We start from the raw sequence: 19,951 nt of genomic DNA, 5'->3' as shown, positions 1-19,951 counted from the left end.
CTAGTTTATATTCTTAAAGGTGGGACCACCCCCTCATCCAGACTTAATGCCTAATTTACATCCATGTGAAAAGGTTCCCTGATCCAAGTCACCAAGTGGGTTACCCACTCGAGGCCCCTCACAGTTTGAGCGCTTTCTTTTTTTTTTTTTTTAATTTTTTATTTTATTTTTTTTTAATTTATTTTGTTTGAGAGCAACAGACACAGAGAGAAAGACAGATAGAGGGAGAGAGAGGGAATGGGCGCGCCAGGGCTTCCAGCCGCTGCTAACGAACTCCAGACGCGTGCGCCCCCTTGTGCATCCAGCTAACGTGGGACCTGGGGAACTGAGCCTCGAACCGGGGTCCTTAGGCTTCACAGGCAAGCGCTTAACCGCTAAGCCATCTCTCCAGCCCAGTTTGAGCGCTTTCTACAAGCCCAGGCTGACCTGGAATTCACTATGTAGTTTCAGGGTGGCCTCGAACTCACAGTAATCCTCCTACCTCTTCTTCCTGAGTGCTGGGATTAAAGGCGTGCACCACCACACTCAGCTACTTTATTTTAACATGGGTACTGGGGAATCAAACCCAGATGAGCAGGCTTTGGAAGCGAGCATCTTTAACCATGTGCCATCTCCCCAACCCCTTTCCTCTTTTCTTTCTTCCTTTCTTCCTTCTCTCCCTACTTCCTCCATTCTTCGCTTCCTCTCTTTCTTTCTTTTTAAATATGTTTATTTATTTGCAGATAGAAAATGGGCACATCAGGACCTCTAGCCACTGCAAATGAACTCCAGATGCATGTTCTACCTCGTGCATCCAGCTTTACGTGGATACTGGGGAATCAAACCTGGGTCTTTTGGCTTTGCAGGTAAGCACCTTAACCACTAAGCCATCTCTCTAGCCCTCTTCTCTCTCTCTCTTGGTAGGGTCTCACTCTAGCCCAGGCTGATGTGGAACTCTGTAGCCCAGGCTGATCTCAAACTCACAGTGATCCTCCTAGCTCTACCTCCTAAATGTTGGGATTAAAGACTTGCCCCACCATGCCAAGCTACTTTCCTTTTTAAACTTGTTCTTCTGCCATGTCTGCACTTGCCAATTCATTGCAAGGCACAAGACAACAGACTAGAGAGCCACTGGCTTGGGAGTCCTAACGACCATTGAATGTCTGGCACTCTAACCCCTAAGCTAAGCCAAACCAGCACTGGGAAAGGCTCCATTGTGCTCAGAAACTGCAACACTGAGCTGTGAGAATTTTTAGCTGAGGGAAAGGAAGGAAAACACTGCCCTTTTGAATGGAAAGACAAGATATTTTAGGGGCTAGGGAGGTGGCTCAGCAGTTAAAGGTACTTGCTTACAAAGCCTGCAGAGCAGGGTTCAATTCCCAAACCACTTATTTAAACCAGATAATATACTTTACTAGTTGAATAGAAATTAAATGTTATTTGAGATTTCTCTCTGTATCTTTTTTTTTTTTTTTTTTCCAAGGTAGGGTCTCTCTCTAGCCCAGGCTGACCTGGACTTCACTATGTAGCCTCAGGGTGGCCTTGAACTCATGGCAATCCTCTCACCTCTGCCTCCTGAGTACTGAGATTAGAGGTGTGCGCCACCACACTCGGCGTGAGATTTCTCTTTTTCTTGAACCAATAGTTTCCAAAGGTTTTTCACACATACATATGTAGATGTGCATGTGTGTTTTCATGTGTGTGTGCACATGCAAGTGTGCTGGATTGACATTGGGTGTCTTCCCTGATAGCTGTCCACATTATTTCTTGAAACAGGGTTTCTCACTTGAACCCAGAGCTCACGAGTTTGGCTAGTCCAGCCAGCCAGCTTGCCCAGGGAAACCCCTGCCTCTGCCTCCCACGTGCTGATATTACAGGCACATGGGTTTGGAGATCTGAAGTCAAGTCCTCACAATTGCATAGAAAGCACTTTACTGTCTGAGCCTACCTTCCTAGCCCTTTCTTTTTTCTTTTTGTGGTTTGTTTTGGTTTTTCTGAGGTAGGGTCTCACTCTAGCTCAGGCTGACCTGGAATTCACTATGTAGTCTCAGGGCGGCCTCAAACTCACAGCAATCCTCCTACCTCTGCCTCCCAAGTGCTGGGATTAAAGGTGTGTGCCACCATGCCTGGCAATAGCTTTTTTATTTCTAAAATATTTTATTTATTTATTTATAAATTGGAGAGAGAGAAAGTGGCAGATAGACAGAATGGGCATGCTAGAGCCACTAGCCACTCCAAATGAACTCCAGATGCATCTGCCACCTTGTGCATGGGGAATCGAACCTAGGTCCTTAGGCTTTGCAGGCAAGTACCTTAACTGCTAAGCCATTCCTCCAGCCCAGCTTCTATAATAATAATAGATAATAATAATATTTTATATATATATATAAATTATTATTATTTTGAGAGAGTCAGAGAAAGATAGACAATGGGCATGCCATGGCCTTCAGCCATTGCGAATGAACTCCAGATGCGTGCGCCCCCTTGTGCTCATGTGCAACATTGCATTGTTTGTGTTGCTGTGTCTGGCTACATGGAACCAGGATATTTGAACATGAGTTTTTAGGCTTATAGTCAAGCATCTTAACAATTAAGCCATCTCTCCAACCCCCAGCTTTTTTTGTGTGTTCTTGTTAAATACACTTATTCAATAGAAACCTAACAAAACTTTTTCATCATCATCAATTTTTTTTTTTTTTGCATCACACCTGGCTAGCTTGTTTTTTTAATTTTTATTAGCATTTTCCATGATTATAAAAAAATATCCCATGTTAATTCCCTCCCTCCCCCCCACACTTTCCCCTCTGAAATTCCATTCTCCATCATATTAGCTAGCTTGTTTTTTGACAGGATCTTACTCTGCAGCTCTGGATGACCTGAAACAAGATATGTAGTCTAGCCTGGGCTGGAACTTTTATTGATCCTCCTGACTCAGCCTTTTGAGTGCTCTGATCACAGGCATGCACCATTATGCACAGTGAGGAATGCATTTTTTTCTATGCATGTTGTAAGGAATCCTACCCTTCCTTTGGCTCTTTTTTCCCTCCACCTCTTCCGCAATGGACCCTGAGCCTTGGAAGATGTGATAGAGATATTTCAGCTCTGAGCACTTCTCTGTCACTTCTTCTCAGCACCATGGTGCCTTCTGAGTCATCCCACGGTCACGGCCGTCTGAAAAGAGAAGCTTCTCTAACCAAAAGTGAGAGTAGCATTAACATATGGGTATGAACATTAAGAGAAGTGATTACTGGGCAGTTTGGTGAGTATAGTATATACATTTAGCCAGACATCAGTAGACTTTACACCCCTAGGGCTCATGACTACCCATGTTGTAGGTTTTCACTATCAGGGATGTATTCCCTCCCATGGAGTGGGCCTCCAGTCCAATTAGAGAGTGGTTGGTTTCCCCCATAACAGACATGCCACTATTGCACCCATTGGCTCATTTGGCATGGCTGGCCAAATTTAAGGCTTGACGTGTCCACTGTTGAGTATCTTCACTCTTTCTCTCTTTCCCATTCAATTGCATGCAGTGTAGTTGTGTTCCAGCTTTCTGTCAGCTGGTCTACATGGAGGAGGTTTTCAGCTCCACTCCAGCAGGATTTCTAAGTAACCTTGCAGCCCAAGTATGTGGAGTCTTCAGCAATGGGGTCTTACCATCTATTCCTGGTGGGAAACCAAGAGCCTCAGCAATGGTTTGTAATGTCTTTTTTTTTTTTTAATTTTTAATTTTTTTTAGGTAGGGTTTCACTCTAATCCAGGCTGACCTGGAATTCACTATGTAGTCTCAGGGTAGCCTCGAACTCATGGTGATCCTCCTACCTCTGCCTCCCGAGTGCTGGGATTAAAGGCATGCGCCACCACACCTGGCTCTTCTTAGATTTTGATTAGCCCTTCCTCCACCTTTCCTTTACTCAATCTCTTCCCCTGAGCTCACTTAGGCCGTTTCACCCCCATTAATCTGTTCTTGTACTTACATATATACAATACCATCTACTAAGTTCCCCCTTCCCTCTCTCTCTATTCCCTTTATATCCCCTTTCTAGCTTACTGGCCTCTGCTACTGAGTTTTATTCCTATTCCCTAATCATTTGTAGCTAGGATTCACATATGAGAAAGAACAGGTGATGTTTGGCTTTCTGGGCTTGGGTTACCTCACTTAGTATAATCCTTTCCAGATGCATCCATTTTCCTACAAATTTCATAACTTCATTTTTCTTTACTGCTGAGTAGAACTCCATTGTGTAAATGTGCCACGTCTTCATTATCCACTCATCAGTTGAGGGGCATCTAGGCTGATTCCATTTCCTAGCTACTGTGAATAAAGTGGCAATAAACATGGTTGAGCAATTATCTCCAAGGTACTGAGACAAGTCCTTAGGATATTTGCCTAGGACTGGTATAGCTGGGTCATATGGTAAATCTATTTTTAGCTGTCTCAGGAACCTCCACACTTATTTCCACAATGGCTGGACCAGATTGCATTCCCACCAACAGTGTAGAAGGGTTCCTCTTTTTCCACATCCTCACTAGCATTTATGTCTTCATGATGGTAGCCAATCTGACAGGCATGAGATGGAATCTCAATGTAGTTTTAATCTGCATTTCCCTGATGGTTATTTTTCTTTTTTTGAGGTAGAGCCTTGCTGTAGCCCAGGTTGACCTGGAATTCATTATGTAGTCTCAGGGTGGCCTTAAACTCATGACTATCCTCCGATCTCTGCTTCCTGAGTACTGGGATTAAAGGCATGCACCAATGCACCCGGCTTTGCCTCATTCTTTAAAAAAATATAATAATTATTTACTTGAGAAAGAGAGAGGGAGAGAGAGAAGCAGAAAATGGACATGCCAGGCCCTCTAGCCTTTGCAAATGAACTCCAGATGCATGTACCACCCTGTGCTTCTAGCTTAAGTGGGTACTGGGAAATCAAACCTGGGTCCTTAGACTTTGAGTAACCACTAAGCCATCTCTCTAGCCCAGGTCCTCATTATTATATTATTATTTTGGTTATTTGAGGTAGGGTCTCACTCTAGCCCAGGCCGACCTGGAATTCACTATGGAGTCTCAGGGTGGCCTCGAACTCATGGCAATCCTCCTACCTCTGCCTCCTGAGTGCTGGGATTAAAGGTGTGCGCCACCACGTCCGGCCCAGGTCCTCATTCTTATAGAGCAATTGCTCCACTGAGCTCTGGGAATGATATTCTTCTTTTGTTTCTTTGTTTAAATTCTTGTCCATGTTACAAAATGGATAAACCTTGAATGACTTCCAGGTCAGCCTGAGCTAGAGCAAGTCCCTACCTTGAGAAAAAAAAAAAAGGAGCTGGGTGTGGTGGTGCACGACTTTAATCCCAGCACTCAGGAGGCAGAGGTAGGAGGATTGCTATGAGTTCAAGGCCACCCTGAGACAACAGTGAATTCCAGGTCAGCCTGAGCTAGAGTGAAACCCTATCTCAAAAAAAAAAGGAGGTAACGGGATGATATTGTGACCAAATTACAGTATGTACATATATGAAAATTGTTAATAAAATTAAGAAAAGGCCAGGTGAGGTGGTGCACACCTTTAATCCCAGCACTTGTGAGGCAAAGATAGGAGGATTGTGGTGAGTTCAAGGCCAGCCTGTGACTACATAGTGAATTCCCGGTTAGCCTAAGCTAGAGTGAGACCCTGCTTCAAAAAAAAAAAATGTCATAATGAAACAAACAAACAAAAGGCAATTATTCAGGAGCCATTGCAAGGGTGTACTACTATCATTCTAACATTTGTAGGCCCAGCTATTTGGTTTTAAAATTCCCACTTTTAGGGCTGGAGACATGGCTTAGCGGTTAAGCGCTTGCCTGTGAAGTCTAAGGACTCCGGTTCGAGGCTCGATTCCCCAGGACCCATGTTAGCAAGATGCACAAGGGGGCGCACATGTCTGGAGTTCGTTTGCAGTGGCTGGAGGCCCTGGCACGCCCATTCTCTCTCTATCTATCTGCCTCTTTCTCTCTCACTGTCTGTCACTCTCAAATAAATAAATAAAAATGAATCAAAAAATGTTTTAAAAAAAATTCCTCCCCCCAAAAAATTCCCACTTTTAGGACTGGAGTGATAGCTGAGCAGTTAAGGTGCTTGTCTGTGAAGCCTATGGACCCAGGTTTGATTCCCCAGGACCCACATAAGCCAGAGGCACACCTTGGTGCATGTGTTGTTTGCAATGGTTGGAGACTCTGGCATGCCCATGCTCTACCTTCCTCTCTAAAATAAATAAACAAGTAGATTCCCACCTTTGGGGCTGGAGAGATGGCTCAGTGGTTAAAGTACTTGCTTGTAAAGCCTAATGGCCTGGGCTCGATTCCACAGTACCTACATAAAGCCAGATGTACAAAGTGGTGGCTGCATATGGAGTTCATCTGTAGTGGTTAGAGGCTTGGAACACCCATTCTCTCTGAGTCTGCTGTCTCTGAAATTTTTAAAAACATTCCCACCTTTCAAAGCTGGGTGTGGTGGCATATGTCTTTAGTCATTCTGGAGGCAGAGGTAGGAGGATTGCCTTGAGTTCACCGCCATCCTGAGGACTACTTTCAAGATAGCCTGGATTGGTGAATTCGTATCTTGCAAAACCAAAATAAATAAATTAATTAATAAAATCCCACCTTTGAATTTATAACTTATTTGCCATGTTTCTCTGTAATTTCTTTCTTTATTATTATTATTTTTTCTTTGTTTGGTTTCCGAGGTAGGGTTTCACTCTAGCTCAGGCTGACTTGGAATTCACCCTGTAGTCTCAAGGTGGCCTCAAACTCATAGTGATCCTCCTACCTCTGCCTCCCAAGTGCTGGAATTAAAGGCGTGTGCCACCACACCCAGCTTTCTTTCTTAGTTTTTAAAAATATTATCTATTTATTTATTTGTAAGCAGAGAGAGAGAGAAGACATACTGTTAGAGAGAAAGAATGGACACACCAGGGCCTCCAGCTACTGCAAACAAACTCGACACGTGTGCCACCTTGTGTGGCCCGCTTACGTGGGTCCTGGGGAATCGAACCTCGATCCTTCCTTAGGCTTCACAGCCAAGCACCTTAACCTCTAAGCCCAGCAATTTTTTTTTTTTAATTTCTCCCATGTCAATCATTTGAATACTTCTTTCAAAGAAAGAAAACTGCCTGTCTACGGGTACCGCCCATCACCCCCGGATATCACGCCAGTGTTTCAGCCTTGGGCTCGGGATGCGCCCGCGGGGTCCAGGCTTCCAATGCCGTGGGCGCGCAGTGCCTCCCGAGCGCGTGCAGTAATGGAGATGCACAGCGCGCTGCGCCGCCCACAGGTGGGAAAAGGACGTGGATGGCTCGGCGGGGGCGGGGCCGGGGGAGGCACGAACGCAGGTTGATGAACAGTCACGTGGTGGATAGACGCGCCAATGGACGCCTGACCCAACCAGCGATCCATCTTCGTTGTCTCCGCCAGGGGGAGCCAGAGCGCGGTTTCCCCCCAACCTTCTGCATTGCGCTTGCGCCTTGCACCGCGCCCGTCCCGCGCATGCGTGGTGCGGTTTCACACTTGACGGCAACTAGAAGATGGCGGCGTCCGCGGTGTGCCGGGCGGCTGGCACTGGGGCCCGAGTGCTGCTGCGCACCCGCCGTCCGGTGAGGTGGCAGTGAGAACGCTGGGTGGCCAGGCCCGGGGCTTCCTGAGCGCGGTTAAGGAGTCGGGTATTTGGCAGTGGCAGGTCGCGGTGGGGAAGGTCGCGCGAGGTCAGGGCCGTGGGAAGGTCACGGCCGAGGGCGGGGATGGCCGTCTCGCTGTCATGGGAGCAAAGTGGGGGGGGACTTGCAGAGGTCCCGCTGCGGTAGCCCTGGGCAGCGATCTCCCCAGCCCAGTCTTCACTTCCGGCCGTCTTCTTCCTCTAGCCGGCCCTGCTGAGGTCACCTGCTTTGCGGGGTACTGCCACCTTCGCGCAGGCCCTGCAGAACTTACCGGAGACGCAGGTCAGCCAACTGGACAACGGGCTGCGGGTGGCCTCAGAGCAGTCCTCCCAGCCCACCTGCACGGTGAGTGGGCGCCAGTCCTCCTTGGGGCCCGCCGTCCTTTCTCAAGTCGGGATGTGACCTTGAGCTCCAAGTCCTCCACCTGTGGTTTGGGCGTAGAATCTGTCTCACTCGCCACATTAACATATGATGCTTACCAAGGAGAGGGCTAAACATCTGTCCCAGCGTTTGGTTCATCCCACAAGGGAAAAGTGATCTTTTCTGTGTGTCCTGAAAGTACAAAAATGGTACTTCAGGGCTGGAGAGACGGCTTAGCTGTTAAGGTGTTTTGCCTGCAAAGCCAAAGGATCCCGGTTCGATTCTTCAGGACCTAAGCAAGCCATTTGCACAAGGGGGCGCATGCACCTGGAGTTTGCAAGTGGTTGGAGGCCCTGGCACACCCATTCTCTCTCTCTCTACTTCTTTGTCTCTCTCAAATAAATAAATAAACATATTTTTTAAAATGGGACTTCAGAGACTTACAGGTGTCCAGCCCCAGCAGACTCCCCTCCAAGGTCATATAATCGCTAGGCTAGACCAAAAATGCACTTCAAGAAAGGTCTGTAAGGAGTTGCTGGAGAGATGGGTCAGCAGCTAAGGCTCTTGCCTGCAAAGCCTAACGACTCTTAGTCCCTAGTTCGATTCCACAGTCCCCACATAAAGCCATATTCACAAAGTGGTGCATGTATCTTGAGTTCATTTGCACTGGCTAGAGACCCTGGTGCATCTATTCATTCATTCTCTATCTCCTTGGAAATACATTTTATATCTATAAAGAAACACCTAGGGCTGGAGAGATGGCTTAGCGGTTAAGCACTTGCCTGTGAAGCCTAAGGACCCCGGTTCAAGGCTCGATTCCCCAGGACCCACTTTAGCCATCTGGAGTTCGTTTGCAGTGGCTGGAAGACCTGGCGTGCCCATTCTCTCCTCCCTCTCTCTCTGCCTCCTTCTCTCTGTCGCTCTGAAAAAAATAAACAAAAAAAATTATTTAAAAAATACTTTAAAAAAAAAAACGCCTCTAAGGAGCTGGGGTTATGTGGAATTGAGTAATAGTGTCATTGCCTAGATGCACAAAGCCTTCGGTTTAATCCATAGCACTGAAAGGGAAGAAAGTTGCCTTTGAAGATGACAATGAAATGGATAATTGTTTCCCCCACACACACAAATTGCAAGTCCTTGGCTGCTGCAGTGGTGCATGCCTTTAATTCCAGAACTCAGGAGGCAGAAGTGGACTGAAGAGATTGCTTAGTGGTTAAGGCACTTGCCTGTGAAGCCTAAGGATGTAAGTTAAACTCTCCAGAACCACATATGCCAAGTGCATATGGTACTTCATGCATTTGGAGTTCATTTGCAGTGGCTAGAGAGATCACTTAGTGGTTAAAGGGCTTGCCTGCAAAACCAAAGGACCCAGGTTCTATTCCCCAGGTCCCATGTAATCCAGATGCACAAGGTGGCACATGCGTCTGGACTTTGTTTACAACAGCTAGAGTCCATGATGCACCCATTCTGCACCTCTCTATCAAATAAATAAATAAAAATAAAATTTAAAAATATATATTTTTAAAAAAGGAGGCTAAAGAAATGCTGAGCTGTTAAGGTGTTTGCCTGTGAAGCCTAAAGATCTATGTTTGATTCTCCAGATCACATGTAAGCCAGAGGCACAAATGAGGCAAGTGCAAGGTCTCACAGCCCACTAGGTGGCTCAAGCATCTCGAGTTCAATTGCAGTGGCTGAGGGCTTGGTGCATCAGTTTTCTCTCTATCTCTGTTTCTGTCTTAAAAAAAAAAGCAGAGGTGAGAGGATTGTTGTGAGTTTGAGGCCAGTCTGAGACTTATAGTGACTTCCAGGTCAGCCTGGGCTAGAGCAAGACCCTACCTCAAAAAAAAAAAAAAAAAAAAAACCAGCAAGCTGGGCGTGATGGTGCATACCTTTAATCCCAGCACTTGGGAGGCAGAGGTAGGAGGATTGCTGTGAGTTCGAGGCCACCCTGAGACTACATAGTGAATTCCAGGTCAGCCTGAACTTGAGTGAGACCCTACCTTGAAAAACAACAACAACAAAAAAAAATTGCAAATCCTCAGTTTATTCAAGAATAGAGTTTCTTAGAATTATTTGCAAGCATAGTGGAGAAAAGAGAGTGGGGGTGATGCTCTTGCTATTGCAGACAAATTCCAGATATGTGCACCACTTTGTGCTTCTGGCTTTATGTGGGTACTGGGGAATCGAACCCTGCTCATTAGGCTTTGCAGGCAAGTGCCTTAACAGATGAGCCATCTTTCCAGCCTCTACCCCTTTTTTGGAGACAAGGTTTTCTTTATCCCAGGCTGGCCTTGACCCTGTACCCAAGGATGACATTGGCATTTGATCCTCTTTGTCATCATCTCGCAAATGATGGGGTTGCAGGAGTAAACTTATCGGTGCTGGGGTCTAATCCAGGATTTCACACAAGCTACATGAGCTACACCCCCAGCCCCACAGGTAAAAATCTTACTAGGTTGGTCAGTAGGTGGGAAAAATTCCAAGAAATAATCTTTTTAGTAATTAGCTGGAAAGAAAATAAATAAAATTGGAGGGGGGGTAATAATCTTTTTCCCAACATAGCAACCCCAGGGCTTAAAGGTTTTTTTTTTTTGTTGTTTAAATTTTAGAAAGATATTTTTATTTACCTAAGAGGAGGTGGGGGGAGACTGAGAATGGGAGCACCAGGGCCTCTAGCTACTGCAAACGAACTCCAGATGCTTGCTCTACCTTATGCACTTGGCATACATGGGTCCTGGGGAATCAAACCTAGGTCCTTTGGCTTTGCAGGCAAGCATCTTAATCACTAAGCTATCTCTTCAGCCCTTTGGTTTTGGTTTTGCAAGGTAGAGTCTCTCTAGCTCAGGCTGACCTGAAACCTACACTGTAGTCCCAGGCTAGCCTTGAATTTATGGCAGGCAGTCCTTCTGCTTCTGCCTCCTAAGTGCTGGGATTAAGGCAGTTGCCACCATACCTGGCTGATAAAATGTTTCTCTCTGTAGTCTAGCCTGACCTGGAATTCCCTATGTAGTTTCAGGGTGATATAATATAGTGATGTAATATAAGTTGTTACTGAACACAGGAAAAGGTGGTAAGAAACTCACTCTATGGTACCTGTAAACTGACCCAAAGCCCATTAGGAAAGCTTAGTAGGGGCTGGAGAAATGGCTTAGCAGTTAAGGCACTTGCCTGCAAAGCCAAAGGACCTAGGTTTGATTTTGAGGACCCATGTAAGCCAGATGCACAAGATGATGCATGCATCTGGAGTTTGTATGCAGTAGTTAGAGGCCCTGGTATTCTCATTCTCTCTCTCAATTAAATAAATAAAAATTAAAGAAGAAATTAAAAGAAAAAAGCTTAGTAGGGCTGGAGAGATGACTCAGCAGTTAAGGAACTTTTCTGCAAAGCCTAAGGACCTGAGTTTGATTTCCCAGTGCCCCTGTAAAGGCAGATGCACAAGGTGGTACATGCATCTGGAGTTCATTAACAGCGGCTGGAGGCCCTTGCGTGCCCATTCGTCTGTCTTTCTCCTATCTCCCTGTGCTTGAAAATACATAAATAGCCGGGCGTGGTGGTGCACGCCTTTAATCCTGGGGAGGCAGAAGTAGGAGATTGCTGTGAGTTTCGAGCCACCCTGAGACTACAGAGTGAATTCCTGGTCAGCCTGGACTAGAGTTAGACTCTTCCTTGGAAACCCGGAGGAAAAAAAGGTTACTGAAATGTTAACTTCCTTACTATGATGGAGTACACAATGTCTAAACCATTAGTGTTGATGAAAGGATAGCATTGTCATTAAAGAAAGGCAGGATGTAATGTGTTGTGTTTTTCTTTGTTGGTTACCTTTGCTGGTGGTTCTGGTCCAGGTGGGCGTGTGGATTGATGCTGGCAGCCGTTACGAGAATGAAAAGAACAATGGGGCAGGCTACTTTGTGGAACATCTGGCTTTCAAGGTGAGTCATGTGATATCTGTGTATCCCCTAGATTTGAGGCCACTTATTCTAAGGACAAAAATTTAAAAAAATTAGCATCCTGATTACAGGCCTTATTGGGACATGAGCTCTGACTGACTTTTCTGGAAGGAACCATACGGCCTTTGCTTCTGAATGAGCCCCTATCTGATGAGTCCCTGGATGAGGTCCCCAGAACTGAGAAAAGCCAAGGAGCCCCTCTTTTCACCAGGGAGGCCAGCCTTATATGTTGTGTGCATGTCTCCATGTGCATTCATATGATCTTACACATACATGCAAATACATTGTAACAAATTTACAGGCATACATGCCTGCTTGTGAAATGTACTGCACTGGGTGGGTTACCTACATATTCCTTGACTGTAGAGGCCCATGTGTTTTTTTTTTCTTTAAGTGGTTAAAAAAAAGGGGGGTACTCAGTGGGGAATGCATGTGTGTGTGCTATGTGATGGCACCATGAGATAGCCCTTACATGTACATGAGACTGTGGTTGGGTCCTACAGAGGTGGCAGCTAGCATATGGAATGGGTAAGAGAGTAGGTTACATCCACTTGAACATAGGTATGAGCTTACCTAACCATGGCTGTCAGTGAGGGGATGTGGAATACTGGTGAGGTTGGGCTGTCATGTTTGGATATTAGCTCCATGGCCTTTTATCCTCAGTGTCTTCATCCTTTGGCCCATGATGCTGTGGCCTCAGTCAGCTCAAGGCCTGCTTCATGCTCAGTGAATACAGACTGTTAGGGAAGGTACTTGTGGACACTGCTGCTGCTGGAGCCTTAGCCTTGGAGGACAGAATTCCTGGGACCTGTGTGCCTCCTGATTCTTCCTCTTGATGTCTGGTTCCAGGGCACGAAGAATCGGCCTGGTACTGCCTTAGAGAAGGAAGTAGAGAGTATGGGGGCCCATCTTAATGCCTATAGCACTCGGGAGCACACAGCTTACTACATCAAGGCAATGTCCAAGGACCTGCCAAAAGGTAATGCATAGAAGACATGGGAATACAAGGAGTCCAGGACTCCCAGGAGCTCCTGTACTGGCCACAGAATGGGATTTACCATGGGGTTGTGAAGGCCACCAACAGAGATGTACTGCAATAGGAGATGCCAGTTATTATTATTATTTTAAATATTTATTAAAGAGAGAAAGGAAGAGACAGATATACATAGAGAATGGGCATGCCAGGGCCTCTATCCACTTCAGAAGAACTCCATACGCATGCACCACCTTGTGCAGCCAGCTTATGTGGGTACTGGAGAATCGAACCTGAGTCCTTAGCTTTGCAGGCAAGTGCCTTAACGGCTAAGCCATTTCTCCAGCATGGAGATGCCAGTTATCTAAATTCAGTATTTACTTTAAAAAATATATATATACATATATATTTTTTGGGGGGGGCTGGAAGAATGGCTTAGTGGTTAAGGCGTTTGCCTGCGAAGCCTAAGGACCCTGGTTCGATTCTCCATGTCCCATGTAAGCCAGATGCACAAGGGGGCACATGCATCTGGAGTCCATTTGCAGTGGCTGGAGACCCTGCAGTGCCCATTCTCTCTCTCTCTCTCCCCCTCTCTGTCTCTAATAAATAAAAATTAAAAAAAAATTTTTTTTTTTTGATCACAGCAGGAGAGAGAGAGAGAAAGCAAATGGGAGTGTATATGGGCATACCAGGTCCTCTTCCCACTACAAATTCCAGGTGCAAGTGCCATTTTGTGTGTCTGCCTGTACATGGTTACTGGAGGATTAAACCTGGGCCAGTAGGCTTTGCTTGCAACCATTGGCTGCTGAGCCATCTTTCCAGCCCTTTTTAATTATTTATTTATGTTATTAGATTTTAGAATCTAACGTAGCCCTAGGTGGCCTCTAGCTCTTGGTGATCCTCTTGCCTCAGCTTCCCAGGTGCTGGGAGTCGAGGACACCCAGCTCACATGCCTGTCTTGTACCTAGTTGTGGAGCTCCTGGCTGACATTGTGCAGAACTGCAGTTTGGAAGACTCACAGATTGAAAAGGAACGAGATGTGATTCTGCGGGAGATGCAGGAAAACGATGCATCCATGCAGGATGTGGTCTTTGATTACCTGCATGCCACAGCGTTCCAGGGCACACCTCTAGCGCAGGCTGTGGAGGGGCCCAGTGAGAATGTCAGGTGAGAGCTGGCTGGACTATGGTGTAGTGCATGCCTCTCAGTGGCATCATATCTTCCCGGTTATATTTTCATTTGGCTAGCTGTCTTTGTGGTTGGTTTCCCTAATTTTCACAGTTAGAGACAATTTCATGACACTAGGTCCCATGTTCTTTGTTTCATTTTTCGAGGAAGGATCTCAGTCTAACCCAGGCTGACCTGGAATTCACTATGTAGTCTCAGGGTGGCCTCGACCTGACCAGGAGTCTCCTACCTCTGCTTCCTAAGTACTGGGATTAAAGGCATGCACCTCCCCACCCAGCACAGTTTTGAAAATATATTTTTTTTAAATATTTCATTTATTTATTTATTTGAGAGAGAGAGGAAGAGGCAGATAGAAAGAGAATGGGTGTGCCAGGGCCTCCAGCCACTGCAAATGAACTACAGAAGCATGTGCCCCCTTGTGCATCTGGCTTACGTGGGTCTTGGGGAATCAAACTAGGGTCCTTTGGCTTTGCAGGTAAACACCTTAACTGCTAAGCCTTTTCCCCAGCCCAAATTTTATTTTATTTTATTTTGTATGTTATTATTGTTTAAATTTATTTACTTGAGATATGAGATAGAGAGAAAGAGGGAGAGAGAGAATGGGTGCAGTAGGGTCTTCAGCCACTACAAATGAACTGCAGATGCATGTGCCCCCTTGTGCATCTGGCTTTCGTGGGTCCTGGGGAATCGAACCAGGGAGTTTGGGCTTCACAGACAAGTGCATTAACCACTAAGCCATCTGTCTAGCCCTGTATTTTCTTTTTATTTATTTGAGAGAGAGAGAGAGAATGAGCATTCCAGCAACTCCAGCCACTGTGAACAAAGTCCAGACATATGCACCACCTTATGCATCTGGCTTATGTGGGTCTTGGGGAATCGAACCTGGGTCCTTTGGCTTTGCTGGCAAACGCCTTAACTGCTAAGTCATCTCTCCAGTGGTTTCTAGGGACCTGAACTCAGGCACTCAGAATTGTGCGGCAAGCATTTTTTCCACTGGTCATCTCCCCAGCTCTTGGCTGCCTGTCTTGCAGGAAGCTGTCTCGTGCAGACCTGACCGAGTACCTCAGCAGGCATTACAAAGCCCCTCGCATGGTGCTGGCAGCAGCTGGAGGTGAGTGAGTGGGGCTTGCTGAAGCAGGCAGACCCGAACCTCAGTCATTGAGGTTTAAATCCCCTGGTTCTAACCATAGTGGGCTTTCCACTATAGGGGTCCCCATTTTTCACCCTGTTGTTAAGGAATGTCCTTTGAGATGGGTAGGATTCTACTCTGCTGCTTCCACCAAGACTGACCAAATAGGAGTACTCCCTCTGTAGTACATGCCTGGGTTGGGCTGCCGGCCCCTCTCTAGGCCTCATCCTTCCTTAGCAGCACTTGGTCATTTACATGCAAATGTTCAATGTAGCCTTGTCATTGAGTGTTGCAGACATTAGCTGTGTGATGATGCCTGACAGGCTGGGGCTACCTGGAAAGATACACACAAAATGGTAGCAGACTTTTTTGTTGTTGTTGTTTGCTCTACCCCTGGCTGACCTGAAATTCACTATGTAGTCTCAGGGTGGCCTTGAACTCACTGTAATCCTCCTCCCTCTGCCTCCTAAATGCTGGGATTAAAGGTGTGTGTCACCATGCCTGGTTATTGTAGCAGACTTTTAATGGGGACTCAGAGTTAGAGGTGAGTGAGGCATTGTAGCACATGCCATTTTTTTGGTTTTGTTTTGTTTGATTTGCTTTCAAGGCAGGTTCTCACTGTAGCCCAGGCTGGCCTCAAACTCACAGCAATCCTCCTACCTCAGCTTCCCAAGTTGAACAGGTTTCTGAAAGCTGGTGATCATTAGTTGCTGGGGGACCTGGGCAGAGGATAAGTGCAGTGGCCTGGTCTGGTCTGTATTTTAAAAATTGCTTTACTGCTAGGTGGGGTCAGAATGAGGAAGGCTATAAGGAGTGAGAGAAGGGTGGATGGATGGACTCGGGATGGACGTGGCTGAGGAAACAGGATCAAGGATGCTTCCTGCTTATGTTTTGCCTTGGCACCAGGGTGCATGAAAAAGTGATAGGAGGAGCATGGCTGGGACTTCAGAGCCAGGGAGCCCAGTAACCAAGAGCACTGAGCTAATGCCCCGTCACACAGCTGCGTCCCGGCAGGCTGCGATAGTGCCCACCAGTCAAGATGCTGGGGTCCCTTGTGAGCTCAGGAGACAAAGTGACACAGGCTACTAAGGGCACGTGTTTGTAATGTTACTTATAAATGACCCTGATTCTTCAGAATCCCAGAGGTTGTCATAGCTCTGCAGTTCCCCTTCTTTGTGCTGTCTTGCCACCTCTTCAGCCTGATCTCTTTAGGGCCAGGACAGCTGGGGGCCTCTTGCCAGGGAGCACTGTCTCTGGTGCAGGTGAGATGGTGCGCTAGGGTTAAAATTGGTCCTTGTGTTTTTTGGTTCATTTTTTTTTCTTTTTCTCTGTGGTACCACCCAGGGATTGAACCCAGGGCCTTGTGCATGCTAGGCAAGAGCTCTAACCACTGAGTACACACCCCAGCTCACCACTTGTAAGTTCACAGTACTGCTACTTCCTGTGCTCAGGCAGCCATAGGAGCTATTTGGCCCCAAGATTCTATCCTGTGCTCTTGGCAGTCGGGGTGTGGATCACCCTCTTCATCCCATTCTGAAGTCATGTCTTCCTTCTTATAAAAATGTGCTCTACGCTTCCTGTGGTTCCCCCACCCTGTGCCTTGGGTCCCTGGTCATTCACTAACCCCATTCTGTCTGCGCAGGGGTAGAGCACCGGCAACTGCTAGACCTGGCCCAGAAGTACTTTGGTAGTGTCTCTGGGACATACGAAGAGGACGCTATGCCAGCTCTGAGTCCGTGCCGTTTCACTGGGAGTGAGGTGCGCTGCCTGGTGGACTTGGGTGGTGCTAGCTAAGGACCTCTGGGGTAATCCTGTGTGCATGGTTATCTTTGTGATGCGAGAGATACCGCAGGACTTGGCAAGGACGCCCACACCAGCCATCCTTTGTATTAGCCCTACAAGTCATTTTGTTGACATACACTGTTTCAGATCCGCCACCGTGATGATGCTCTGCCTTTGGCTCATATAGCCATTGCAGTAGAGGGGCCTGGCTGGGCTAACCCGGACAACGTGGCCCTCCAAGTGGCCAGTGCCATCATTGGCCACTATGACTGCAGTTATGTTGGTGGAATGGTAAGTGCCAGGAACTAGAATGGCACCTTGCCTTCAGGGAGAAGAGGGTACTGGGTTGTGTTTTATGAGCTCTGGGGTTCAGGGTGTGGGCCACAAATAAGAGAGGATGCTGACACCCTTGTTGCTGGCAGCATCTGTCCAGCCCACTGGCTTCAGTTGCTGCAACGAAAAAGCTGTGCCAGAGTTTCCAGACCTTCAACATCTGCTATTCCGACACTGGGCTGCTGGGCGCACACTTTGTCTGCGACCGCATGAACATCGACGACATGGTGTTCTTCTTGCAAGGCCAGTGGTGAGTGTCACCCTGGGTACAATAGTGTTAATTTGACATACTGCCTACCAGAATGAGCATTGCTATACCTCCTCTCTCTACACCCTGCTTAGGATGCGTCTATGTACCAGTGCTACAGAGAGTGAGGTGACTCGGGGTAAAAACATCCTCAGGAATGCCCTGGTGTCTCATCTGGATGGTAAGTCCTGTAGCCCTATAGGCAAGGGTAGAGTGTATCCTGATCGTGACTGCACTGCCAGCTCTAGTGACGACCATTCCTTAACCAAGGTTAGAAAGGAGCACCTTGAGCCAAACGTAGTGCTGCACGCCTTTAACCCCAGCACTCAGGAGACAGAGGTAGGAGGATCACTGTGAGTTTGAGACCACCTTGAGACTACATAGTGAGTTCCAGGTCAGCCTGGGCAAGAGAGCGAGCCAGACCCTACTTCGAAAAAGAAAGGAACACCTTAGCCAGTTGTGGTGGTACACACATATAATCCTAGCACTTAGGTGGTGGAGGCAGGAAGGTCAGGAAGGAGTGTGAGGTCATGGGGCCAGACAGGGCTTCATGAGACCCTATCTCAAAGGGGGGGGGGGTTTTCTGGAGAGATGGTTTAGCTGTTAAGGCGCTTGCCTGCAAAGCCAAAGAATCCCAGTTTGATTCTCCAGGACCCACATAAGCCAGATAGACAGGGGGACTGCATGCATCTGGAGTTGGTTTGCAGTGGCTAGAGGCCTTGGCACGCTTATTCTCTTTCTCTCTCAAATAAATAAATAAAACTTTTTTTTTTTTTGGTTTTTCGAGGTAGGGTCTCACTCTGGGTCAGGCTGACCTGGAATTAACTGTGTAGTCTCAGGGTGGCCTTGAACTTACAGCAGTCCTCCTAACTCTGCCTCCCGAGTGCTGGGATTAAAGGTGTGCACCACCACGCCCGGCTAAAACATATTTTTAAAAATAAGAAAAAAGTGAGAGGAAAAGGAATGAAAGAAAAACCTTTAAGTTTGCCATACTCTGCCACCCAACATAAGGGCTTGCAGCTTCGGGTGCAGATCAGCATCCTGTTCTGACAGTAACGGGTTGGTTGGTACATAAACAGGGTCTTACAGGTCCTTGTCAGCCTGATACTGAAGTTGTATATGTGTGGATCCAGAGTGGGCCAGGCAGACCTCTAAGCCTTCCCTCACCCTTGAAGGTACCACTCCTGTGTGTGAGGACATCGGTCGCAGCCTCCTGACCTATGGTCGCCGCATCCCCCTGGCTGAGTGGGAGAGCCGAATTTCGGTAAATGGGCCCCTAGGACGGTCTGGAGTCTTGGCCTGGCAGATCTCTGTGGAGTTGGGAGTTGCCCCCTGACAACAGAGATTGCCCCCACAGGCATCTCTGTTGTCCTCTGCAGCTGCCAAGAGCAGGAGTAGAGGCAGTGATGGCTGTAGGCGTGCGGGAGGGTCAGCAAGTCAGAGAGCCCTGCACACACTCCCTCGGATGTGGAGAGCACCTCCCTACTGCCCCTGGAAGACGCGGGTCAGCTGCGAAGGGCTGGCAAGCTGAGGTGGTGCCTAGTGCCTGTCATTCAATGTGCCCTCTGCTTCCCCTTGCAGGAGGTAGATGCCCGTACGGTGCGTGAGATCTGCTCCAAATACTTCTATGACCAGTGTCCAGCAGTGGCTGGATTGGGTGAGTGATCCAAAAGCCAGCTCTTTGTCATTTTATTCAGGCCATTATCTGGCCCCTTTTTCTGCCTGTGCTCCCCCTTGCCCCAGCCCACACTGAGAGAAGCAAGGTGAGGCCCCCAAAAGGTTCTTCCCTATAGCCTGGCTGCCAGAGCTGCTCAGCAAACCTGTCCAAGCAGCTCCCTGACTCCCTGCCAAACTGTCTCTGTGAATTATTCCCCCTAACCCCACCCACTAGGTAACGGGCACCCTGCACCTGGGGTGGGGCTCCAGGAGCCCAAGCATGAAGGGGCAGGCCCTGCACCCCTGGAGGAATGCGCTCTTCCGTCTTTTCACTCAAAGCCTGTCTTGTGCTGCTCTGGGCAGCTGCTCCTACTGGGTGTGGCACCGGGCCAGGTGCCCCTGTGCAGGCCAGGCACTCCACCCTAACTCCTTACCTTATCCCCACAGGGCCCATTGAGCAGCTTTCAGACTACAACCGGATCCGCAGCGGCATGTTCTGGCTGCGCTTCTAGGCAGGATGCCTGGGTAGGCAAGTGGGCGGGGCTGAGGCTCATGGTCCCCTGCCACAAATATGTCATCTCTGCTGTTCAAACCGGTGCAGCCAATTACCACCAATAAACTCCTGTTGAGAGCTGTGTTGTCCTTCTTTAGCATTGGCATGGAGTCTATCAGGC

General features: G+C 47.6%; 1 protein-coding gene across 1 annotated transcript; it reads left to right on the top strand.

The window, feature by feature from the left end:
- Nucleotides 1-7,497: 7,497 nt before the first annotated feature.
- Nucleotides 7,498-19,908, top strand: LOC101611796 (cytochrome b-c1 complex subunit 1, mitochondrial). Its single transcript, XM_004664205.3, has 13 exons — nucleotides 7,498-7,602; nucleotides 7,867-8,007; nucleotides 11,865-11,951; nucleotides 12,819-12,948; nucleotides 13,911-14,109; nucleotides 15,162-15,241; nucleotides 16,902-17,017; nucleotides 17,189-17,332; nucleotides 17,464-17,624; nucleotides 17,717-17,802; nucleotides 18,797-18,885; nucleotides 19,203-19,278; nucleotides 19,725-19,908. The coding sequence occupies exons 1-13, from the start codon at nucleotides 7,534-7,536 to the stop codon at nucleotides 19,787-19,789; spliced, it is 1,443 nt and encodes a 480-aa protein (XP_004664262.2). The 5' UTR covers nucleotides 7,498-7,533; the 3' UTR covers nucleotides 19,790-19,908.
- The last annotated feature ends 43 nt before the right edge of the window (nucleotides 19,909-19,951 follow it).

Source organism: Jaculus jaculus, chromosome 17 (genome assembly GCF_020740685.1).
Source record: "Jaculus jaculus isolate mJacJac1 chromosome 17, mJacJac1.mat.Y.cur, whole genome shotgun sequence".
Classification (NCBI taxonomy): Eukaryota; Metazoa; Chordata; class Mammalia; order Rodentia; family Dipodidae; genus Jaculus; species Jaculus jaculus.
This window is presented reverse-complemented; position numbering and strand designations above follow the sequence as displayed.